We start from the raw sequence: 10,629 nt of genomic DNA, 5'->3' as shown, positions 1-10,629 counted from the left end.
CTTACTGCTACCAGCTCTAATCAACTAGCTAGGAGTAGCTTCCAAAGGGAAAGGGGTGACGCATGAGCCTGTTTGTTTACTACTACTACTATATATATTGCTCCAGTTAATTAAGCACTGTGTCGAGGAACAATATTGCCAGTGCGCATTGCAAACATTGTATGATTGTGGACCGTAACTTTGGCGGCAGCCAGTTGGGGTAGATCGATGCCAACGAGGAAGCGTCCAGCCGATGCCCACAGTCTGTTCTGTTCTGTTCATATACCAGTAGTCCAGTACGTACCACACAATGGTCATGGGTCACACAGACATGGGCGCATGGCCTGAGCTAATCACGTGTTGGGAATAATTTGGCATTGCGTCAGCAATATAATTTGCATCCTCCTTGTGGAGTTTTTTTTTTTTTGGAAGAAACAAAAAACGAGAGAAAAGATTCTTTATTTATCTGCGTAGCAACGTGCTGTTACTTCCAGCCCCTTACATTTTCAGATACCAAATCTGAATCGCATGTGTATCACCTTTTTTTTTTATTTTAGTAAAAAAAAAGACAGAGTCAGGAAGGCCAGGCCCCTACTGTGTATTTTTTTATGGGCACACAACGAAAGTCATAGAACTGAATATTTCACTACATCACTGCATATAGATAGTATGAAAATATTTATGTGCTTTGTAATGGGAGGAATCTATAAGGATTGTATTTTGAATTGGATACGACTTAATAGGACATTATTGTATTATAGATGTCATGATCATTACAAAATAAATTATAGATTTTAATTTCTATAGAAAAAGTAAAATATAAATATATATATATACCTTTGATCATCGTTTTCCATGAATGTATATATAATAGTACTTTTTTCTTCCTTTACAACGTATGGACGTATTTAATAGTAATTATATAAAAAGTAAAAATTCTTAACTTAATTTTTGATAGTTTAAAGTTCTTACTCCTTCTTATCAGCTTTAGTGACAATCAGAGACAAAAGCCGACGAATAGCCTCGCAGGTAAGGCAAGAGATCCTAGAATATAATAAGAAGAAGAAGCAAGAGATCTGCAGCTTTGTACTTTTGCAGTATCTAGAGATCCTGGAATATAAATAGAAGCTTATACTGGGGTATAAAAAACGAGAGAAAAGGTTCTTTATTTATGTGCGCAAGCAAGCGACGTACTGTTACTTGCAGCCCGTTATATTTTAAGATGCCAAATCTGAATCACATCAGTATCAGCTATTTTATTTTATTTTCTTAAAAAAAAGTCAGGAGCGTCAGGCCTCTACTGAAATATTCCCATCCTCTCAAATAAGCGTTGTTCTCCCTTTTCAAGAGGTCAAACATTTTAACTTTAACTAAATATATATAAGAAAATATTAAAATTTATTATACATAATTAGATAAATCACTGAATCTATTTTTATAATAAATTTAAATATTATTAACATTTTTTACAAATCTAGTTAGACTTAAGAAACTTTGAGCATCAAGAATATCATCGCGCCACTTATATTTTGAAACCGATGAACCAAACAAAAGGTAAAAAGTTCTTACTTCAGTATCAGCTTTTGTGTTGCTAGTTATGATAGAAAATATTGTTGGTTAATTTGTTATGAGAAAAAAATACTACTGAATAACTAGCAGATTGGACCGATAAGCTCAAGCGAATGGGCTGTTCATCACTCGCCAGGTGAGGCAGGAGTTCTTGCAGCTTTGTACTTTGCCCGTTCGGCTGTTCATCATCACTGGATAGCGGGGCCACCGTACACTCCCAAAGCGTCGTGTCTGCTGACTGTCCGAAGCGCTGAGATGCCTTTGTGACGTGCCAACAGGCTACAGGCAACAGCAACAGAAACAGAGGAGGCCGCATTTTTTTTAGTGCGGAGACGCGTGCTCCATGCCCGCCACGCCTGGAGGCTGGAGCTCGTTTCGTTGGCGCGGGCCGCGCGGGGCGGGAGGAGCAAGGGAGGGATGCCCGCGGAGGCGAAGCCCTGAGCGCTTTGTCCCGGGCGATGGCGTCAAAAGCTCCAAACGAATCCGCCGAAGGAGGAAACTCTGGGATGCTCGTGCGCCTCCTGTCCGGGTCTGAAAGCCCCAAATGTGAGAATCTTTCGCGGCTTTGGCTGCGATCTCTGTCATATACTTGTATATATGATGGTTATTAGGAAATGGGGTTTGGCTGCTTAGTGAGTCCGTGTCCATCCGTTGACCGGAGTTCCTCGCAGAGACTAGTCTATTGCATGTTGTAGCAGCCGCCATATGTCAGGAACTGATGGGATGGGACACCTAGGTTTAAAGGCCTTTTTATTAGGGTCTTGTTTAGTTCTAATTTTTTTTGGGAAATTAACATCGTAGCACTTTCGTTTGTATTTGATAAATATTGTCTAATCATGGACTAATTAGGCTCAAAAGATTTGTCTCGTCAATTCCGACCAAACTGTGCAATTAATTTTTATTTTTGTCTATATTTAATACTTCATGCATATGTTTAAAGATTCGATGTGACGGAGAATCTGAAAAATTTTATAAAATTTTTTGGGACTAAACAAGGCGTAGGCGGTTTGTTTGGTGCGACGAGGCACGCATGTTGCGCTAAGAGATTAGAGATGGGACGAATTGGATGCCTGCTACGTACAAGTACAAAGTTGGAGCAAGGGAACCTAACCCGTTTCAGACTCTCATTTTGATGTTGCATTGCATGAAATTCTGGATATGTACTTTCATTTTTAGCCGGTCTCTCAGATGGGCACTACCGCACTATATATATCAGACATCTCAAGCGGCTGTCTTTTTGTTCCTTCCCTTTCCACGTGAAACTCAAATGTGCATGCTATTTTCCTCGCGCTCCCATGTCACAATCTGACAGCAGCGTTTGCATGCTTCGTCCCAACTAACAGTCGCGGAAAGCAACCCCTTTCGACCAAATGCAGTGCTCGACTGCACGACAACGGGGAATCTGCGTACGTTAAACCATGGTGAGCGTGATAGGAGCAACCATCCGTTCAACTGCCATAAATTTGTTTTCCACTAGATTCCTGATTTATACATTTTTCTACTTTGAATATGGCATTACAAAGAGGATACGGACAAACCATTGCGATGCGCCCAGCCGCCGACTACATTAACATACCCGAGCTTAAACGATCGAAACATAACAGCCGCATGTATATATGTGCAACGGAACAATTTGCACCTGAAGAAGCCGCATGTATATGTGCAACGGATCAATTTGCACCTGAATTTACAAACGCTCAACCAAGCAGGTCTCGAGGCCAAGCCAGAACCATCAAATCATGGACAGCAGCCAGCCCAGCCCCCAAAAATAGACGTGCACCCATGCGTGCAAACTTACTGGACTTATCTGAACCTTAAGCTGTCCACTTCTCGCGAATCACGCATGATTGGTTGTGGCGACCACTTCAGATGCAAGTTCAGCTTCCCACTCTTTGCTCCCTCCAGGTTGAAGCTTTCCTTGTACTCTTCTTCCAGCAAAACTTTTGTCAAGGTCAGGATGCACCGCCCCATGTAATCCTACAGAAAGCATATTCGATGGTTACCTTACATTTGCAGTTGACAAACTACTCTACTGGTAATAATATTGAAGTTCCTGAACTTACTCTACGAAAAGTGTCATGGTCATATACTTCCAGCATAAGCATGTCATGTAAGCCATCTTCAACGACAAAATCAAAAGTCTGATTCCATACTGGGTTCAAGCTTTCGTTCACAACCTGTGGTCAGTCACATGACAGGGGCAGTTAAAGACTTGCTTTGTCCAAGCATTTTCTGACCATAGCACTATTATGGTTCCGTACTGATCCAATTATAAATAGTATTAAACACTATATGTAGCTAACCAAACTGATGTCAACTTTGTGAGTCCATAAAAAAATTGACTAATCATGTTTAGATATAGGCACATAGCAGTTCAATACGACTCGGAGATATGTACACATCACTAAGTAATTTGTATTTGATTAAGAAATTACCCTTGTCTTGTACTTTGTCTTTGTCTTCTTGAGAGAAAGTACTACATATGGGTCAGATTTTCCATTCATATCCATCGCAGGCAGATCCTCCCCGGATATCACTGTTACTGAAAGAACTCCTCGTATGATAATTTCCCTTTTCTTTCTAGAAGACAGCCTAGCAAAACTAGAGCCCCCTGATCCATTTTCCATGCTTGTCATTGTTCTCTCCAATGAAGTCATCGAAAACTGTTGGTTGAAAGGATTTGGTGCTTCTTCCTTCATGTCAAATGGACAATAGAGCAGCTCAAGGTGCACCTGTTTTAATCATGTATGCCACGAGGAAAATATTATGTACCTCTATGACCACATCCCTGATGGACAAGGCATGGTAAAGCTTGTTCCTCAAAAAGAAAAAGAAATAAGACAATTTTCTAGGGTCAGGGAAAGGAAAAATGAGCAGGGCTGCTTTCATGAAAATCAGGCTCACCTGACCCCGATCTTTCCTGTCCCTTTGAATCTCCAGATCTTTTACAAGTTTTAACCAGACATCCTTCACTTTGCCTGGTTGTAGATCCTTCAGCCTGACTTGAGCACAGCCAATCAATTCAGATTCTTGAATGCCATCATCATCATAAATCTTCACGGTTACATTCTGAGTATCAGCATCTTCAATAGTAAACTCAAAGTGTTCATTCCAGATAGGGTTCAGATCATTGTTCTGTAAAGTAGTTGAATATACCGGTTAGAAATAACTCCAAAAGACAGAGCTCACAAACAAGCAACTAAACTTACAATTGTTTTACTTCTCTTCATTTTGTCTGGTAATGGGCGCACATATACAATGGCAAAAGGATCCGATTTTCCTATCAGATCTTTGTTTGTCAAATCTCTTGCCTGCACAAGCTTGACTTCCAAGGTACCAACAGGCTTCAGTTCCAGATCACTGTGTATATAATCAGTTATGATCTTCCCTATGTGATTTAACAATACAGACTAAAATGACAGTAGTATCCATGAATCAAATTACCTGTAATCTCCAGGTATAATAGGAATGACTTTCCTTACTGGCCATGTAATTGAATCTTCAATAGCATTTTTTATAGTGTCCTGCACAAAAGGATAATTACACAACCTCAAGTATAGGGAACACGACACCCAATTATCTGCTACAAATATTAATGTATTGACAAACCTCAAGAGCATCTGAAATTCCAGGTACAGAAGAAATTTCGCCACCAATGACTTTCAGTCTGAAATCCAGCTTTTTCTGACACGCCACACGATTTGAGAAAAAAATAAATGAGATTAAGGCAGCACATGTCAGAAAAAACAGAGAAAAAAAGGGATAAAAGAAACCTTCTGCCGTAGAGAAAAGCAAACAGCTCCAAAGCAAGGTAGCTCTTCAACTAGTGGTTTGAAAATCAAGCGGAAAACTCCTGTAAAGCCAATGTCCTTCACCTATATGGCAAGACCACTCACACAGATTATGGTGCATCCACTTTCAAATTTTGACATGGACAACCACTCTATTTGTGATACCATACACAAATGTGGGAAAAAACCATTATGAGTAAACCAGAGAATAGTTGTGATGTAAATTTCATTTTTCTTAGCACAAGCACATGAAGACCAACAAATTATCCCAACTGGATACCTATAATGGTCAAGGTCAACTGTGTGAGGTAGGCATTTAATGCATCCCCATGTGGTGGCATTTATATTAAAGGACCAGGGCATAGCCGTGAAATATCTCACCTGTATTGGAAGCACAACACCAAGTCTAGTTTTTACAGCAAGTATGATACTTGGATTGGCATCCCAATTCATCTCTAGCTCCATGACAATACCTGATTCCTTAGTATTCTCAATGATGGAAATACCTGCACCAAAATCAGCAGAACTTGCTGGTTAGAAACATACCAGGTAATGAGGAACTTACACCACATCTTTGATGAGGCTAGATAGAAAATGGAAATCAAATAACACAAACCACGAAATTGAAGACTGCTGCAAACTCACCATAACAAAACATTATTTCTAGTTATTTCTATATGCTTTTGCATTATAAAATACTATGAAAACGGCACTCTACTGCCCCTTTATCGTAGGTTCCAGTCCAGTTTATTGACAGCATATTATACATCTAAAAGAACTAAAGGGATATTCACACAATGGACCATCAAACCCTTCTGATTCTTGTTTTATTTCAAATACTTCAGCAATCACTAACTAGAGTATAAATGCAATAGCTTGATCTGTTGTGTCTTGTTTGAATGCACTTTTGTTCAAAGCAAAGAAAATCGAATTCACGAACTTTTATAGGATAACAGTTCTGTAACAACCAACAGTTAAATCTAGGGCGTCCAAAAATGGAGCCTGCTACACAGCAACTAGCCAGCTCAATCGGACGCAAGAAAAAGTAAGAAATACTATTTTATACTCTCTTCTCATTATTACCCAGCATCTATCTCTTCTCTCACAAACATTCTTCTCTCCATGATCTAAGTGAAATAGCCTAGCTATTTGTCAATCGCTACTCACTAGCAAGCATCCTCTCTTATGTTCTTCACTCTTCCACATCAGACTTATGTAGCTAGCCTTTGGACACGCCCTAGTGTAATGGGCAAAAGCACCATCAGTGATGGTGGAGGAGTCATGGGTGCATGACTCATGCACCAGGGTTGAAATCCTGGTGTGCACCTATCTAGATGTTTGTGAAGTTTAATGGATGTATGCATCCCTAATTGTAAGTTATACTTTTGTAATAAAAAAAACTGGGGAATATACAGTAGTAGTTGTCATCAGATAAAGGTATACACAGTACTGTCCTCTGTGGACTTCTATAACATGAGGTGCAGTCCTATGCGGCATAGTCTCAAATTAAAAATCCCACACTTTGGTTCGATCATATAGAAGTAAATCAAATACAAGTATGACAGTGATGGAAAAAGCTTGTGCTACCTTATGGAAATCAATGGAGGAGTTTGAACTTTGAAGAAACCTACCGGTAAACTGTGGTGCAACAGTACCAAGAGTGAGTTTTGAGAACTTCAGGGATGCTAGGATTATTGGCCTATATTGTTCAAGAACAGGCTCTACAGAGGTTTTGATCAGTTCTGATGCCGCCTGCAATGACGAATGTCAAAAAAAAAAGTGTACACAATAAGATTGTACATAATGGAAGTCAAGTCAAACAGAGATAAAGTTGAGTCCAAGATTTGAAGTTCTGTTGCAAGAAAGCGTACATCATTTACAGACGGCCAAATCTTTGTCAGCTCCTGATTAAGCCATTTTAACTGCAGTATTGTGTCGTCAACATACATGCATCAACATATAGTGCAGAAGAATTAGAACTAACTAAATACAGCCAAATACCTTTTGCTGCGATGAGAAAACAACCCAGGAAGGGTATAGGTCGGCGGGGAGTAACTTTCGCGAGTCCTCAATCGTCATTTTGGAGAAACTAGCAATGGTAGCAGCCTGCATCAAAAAAGAGAAGACCACTCTTAGTATCAGGAATGGCTGCAATCTGGACAAAAGACCCACCAAGTGGACCATTCCAGGTTTGAGATATATACAGAATCAACTACATGGATGGAAATTAGTGAAATGGAAACCATGAGAAGATCAGGACAGACCACAGGCCTAGGGCAAAAAGTAGGCTAACTGTTGCATGTGGTTCAGTGGTTGTCAACTTATTAATGCAAACTTGCACAATGAGAGGGTGTGACCACGAACAAGTAGCTTGCACATGCTATCAGCCATGGAAACAAGCACCGAAACAGGCAAATGGCCTGCAGTCCAGCATTGCAGTACCTAAACCAAACACCTTGCTTCGTGCTATCTCCTGCTTAGGATTCAAGGATTGCTACCCCTCAAGTAATTGAACTCCCATCGCAACAAGGGGTCAAAGCATCTGTGTACATAGAGAGCCCAAAAGGGAAAGGGACAACCTGAGCCTTTCTGGCGCACCAGCAAGGCCAAATCTACTATCCGAAACCAGTGGAAAAGCATGCCGACAGTGGAGCCCAACGCCCCCAAACGGCCAAACCTACCAAGGGAAGGGAAGGGAAGGCAAGCGGTTCGTCTTCGCTTCGATTCGATTCGATTCATGCGCAACGTGATTTCTTAAGAGCTACTACCACGAATCCCATATTCCTATCGCGAGCAGCACGCATCGATTATATTCGAAGAGAATCGAGGACGGAGCCGGCCGAGGTCGGGGGCTGGGGGTGCGAAACGCGTACGTACCAGCCGTCGGCGACGGGCGGCGCGCGAGTTCTCGCAGCGGGCGAAGCCGATGATGATGGCTACTCCCACCGCGACCCCCAATACCAGCCCCACCAAGAACCCCATCCCGCTCCTCCTCCTCCTCCTCCGGGCGACACCTCAGCGCCGCCGCCTTCCCGCCTCCGCTAGTCGACGGGCGCGCATCCGGGGGCAGGCTCGTCGCGGAGTCGGAGATGGCGAGGAAGCAGCAGAGCTACCGAGCTGCGGGTGCAGGGCTTGGCGTCGGCGTCGGCGTCGGCGTCGGCGCCGGGCACAGGGGCAAGCAAATGCCGGCGCGCGACGGCAGCGGGGTACGGTCGGCTGGATAACAAGTGGAGGTTCGCTGGTCTCGTACGAGTTTGAAAACACAGGGGGAGCGGAAATGCGGAGACAAGAGAGGACGGACAAGGGAACGGAAATCGTGAGGGGGCGGGCGTCAGCCAGACCAACGTGGGGAGGAGATCTCGGAGGAGAGAGAAACACACACACGCAGGTGTCGAATGCCCGTTTCGTTTCGGTTGCTCGGTTGGCTGGTGACGTCGGTGGGAGGCGCTAGCGTCGGGGTGGAGGGGCGGCGTTGGACCGGCGGACAGGTGGGGTAGAGATGTTGTGGGGTCCGCGGGAGAGTGGGTGGTTTGGGTGGGGTTTCTGGTGGACGGTGATGATCTGGCGGGGTGTTTTTTTCTTTTTGTAATTCTGCGAACGTGGGACGGGTTGGAAAAGGTACGAATCGATTCGGATTCGAGGCTTCCTCGGTCAAAAGTTAAAATGAAAACATATTAAAATGAAATATATTCTGCACAATAAAATAATCTTTATTCTTAGTCATCACGACGTCTTACGAACATTAGGGCCTTGTTTAGTTCACCCGAAAATAAAAAAAAAATTTCAAAATTTCTCTTTACATCGAATCTTTAAGCACATGCATGAAGCATTAAATATAAACGAAAATAAAAACTAATTGTACAGTTTACCTGTAAATCGCGAGACGAATCTTTTAATCCTAGTTAGTCCATAATTGGACAATATTTGCCACAAACAAACGAAAGTTCTACAGTAGCGAAATCCAAAATCTTTTCGCATCTAAACAAGGCCTAGGTAAAATATATGTAAAAGCAACTTATAATTTGAAACGAAGTAAATAGTTCGCTATATAGTTTTTTTCATAGGGTGGAGCACTATGATATTATCAATTATTGTTTGTGTTCCTTTTTTTTTGTGTTCTGCTCTGGTTGCAAATGACGTTTTAGCTACACTAAATATTGTTATTTGGCTTATAATAATGAAATATTTTTAGCACTTATAATATTGATCAAGGAAATTATCATTATTTATAGAAAATTATCATTATTTATTCTATAGTATGACATAATCTATGCCTCCATGATGTTTTTTACTTAATGAATTCTATGATTCAAACTCGTTAAAAGCGAGATGCTTATGGTGACTTCATCAATCTCGAGATCAACTGATTTAATCTTAGTCATGTTTTAAAGGTTGCATACGTAAGGTATATATATATATATATATATATATATATATATATATATATATATATATATATAAAAGTGTTTTCTGTATTAAGATTCACAAAAAAGAGAAAAATACAATCCATTATAAACGACCACTCTATCTCATCTATGACATCAGAGTATCAGACTCGTATAGAAGAGAGACTAGAGGGGCTGGACCACAAGATAAGAAAAATCACCCTAAAAAAGCTAGAAATGACCGGACAAAGGTTGATCAAGCTAACGCTCATGACCTCATCAGAAGCCTAGTTCCTGAAGCTCTTTCGCTCCAGCAAGGCTCCAATAAAGTGTCAACTCCTCGAAGAACAGCCGTGCAATAAATTAATAAAATATTAAACCCCGTCTTTGAGCTTTATCTATCCGTCAGCTTGCATATCTCCACCATTTCTAGAAGCTTAGATCAGATCGCCTTGGAGCAACGTGCCTAGACCAACTGGTGCTAACAAATTGTGCCAAAATTGCCAAGTTAGGATAAGCTGGACATTCTCTTGGTCGCATAAAAAACATTGCTCGTGATGCGGAACACCCTCTTTGGGCTAAACGATCTGCTGTCCAGCATTTGTTTCGGAATCGCAAGCCACAAAAGCACTTTGCATATAGTCAGCGGGCCCAAGATTTCCACAATCACCTCCGCTCGAAGGTCGTAATTGAGCCACAAAAGGAAGCCCTGTACGTGGATTTAATTGGATCCAGAAGTGTCGATCGTTTTCCTAAGATAAGGCCACCTTTCCAAGTGCATCCCATGGTTGCAAATATTGACTCGATCCTTCCAATCGGAGAGGCCACCTTGAATATCTGATCTCTCTCTCTCTCTCTCTCTCTCTCTCTCTCTCTCTCTCTCTCTCTCTCTCTCCCCCCCCCCC

At 41.6% G+C, this 10,629-nt stretch overlaps 1 protein-coding gene across 1 annotated transcript; it reads right to left on the bottom strand.

The window, feature by feature from the left end:
- LOC8068476 (synaptotagmin-5) lies at window positions 2,982-8,678 on the bottom strand. The gene is made up of 13 exons (XM_002447168.2): window positions 8,217-8,678; window positions 7,341-7,445; window positions 7,211-7,261; window positions 6,971-7,091; window positions 5,721-5,845; window positions 5,322-5,423; window positions 5,158-5,232; window positions 4,993-5,072; window positions 4,758-4,908; window positions 4,453-4,683; window positions 3,984-4,280; window positions 3,612-3,725; window positions 2,982-3,525 (listed from the first exon to the last, which is right to left on the bottom strand). The coding sequence occupies exons 1-13, from the start codon at window positions 8,319-8,321 to the stop codon at window positions 3,352-3,354; spliced, it is 1,731 nt and encodes a 576-aa protein (XP_002447213.1). The 5' UTR covers window positions 8,322-8,678; the 3' UTR covers window positions 2,982-3,351.

Source organism: Sorghum bicolor, chromosome 6 (genome assembly GCF_000003195.3).
Source record: "Sorghum bicolor cultivar BTx623 chromosome 6, Sorghum_bicolor_NCBIv3, whole genome shotgun sequence".
NCBI classification, from domain to species: Eukaryota; Viridiplantae; Streptophyta; class Magnoliopsida; order Poales; family Poaceae; genus Sorghum; species Sorghum bicolor.
This window is presented reverse-complemented; position numbering and strand designations above follow the sequence as displayed.

Excerpts from the sequence above, each read along its gene's own strand:
- LOC8068476 (XM_002447168.2), bottom strand. The coding sequence starts at position 8,321 with ATGGGGTTCTTGGTGGGGCTGGTATTGGGGGTCGCGGTGGGAGTAGCC. Across the intron at positions 7,262-7,340 it reads TTTTCTCATCGCAGCAAAAG|TTAAAATGGCTTAATCAGGA; the intron begins GTATTTGGCTGT and ends ACAATACTGCAG. Across the intron at positions 5,424-5,720 it reads GTGTTGTGCTTCCAATACAG|GTGAAGGACATTGGCTTTAC; the intron begins GTGAGATATTTC and ends CTTGCCATATAG.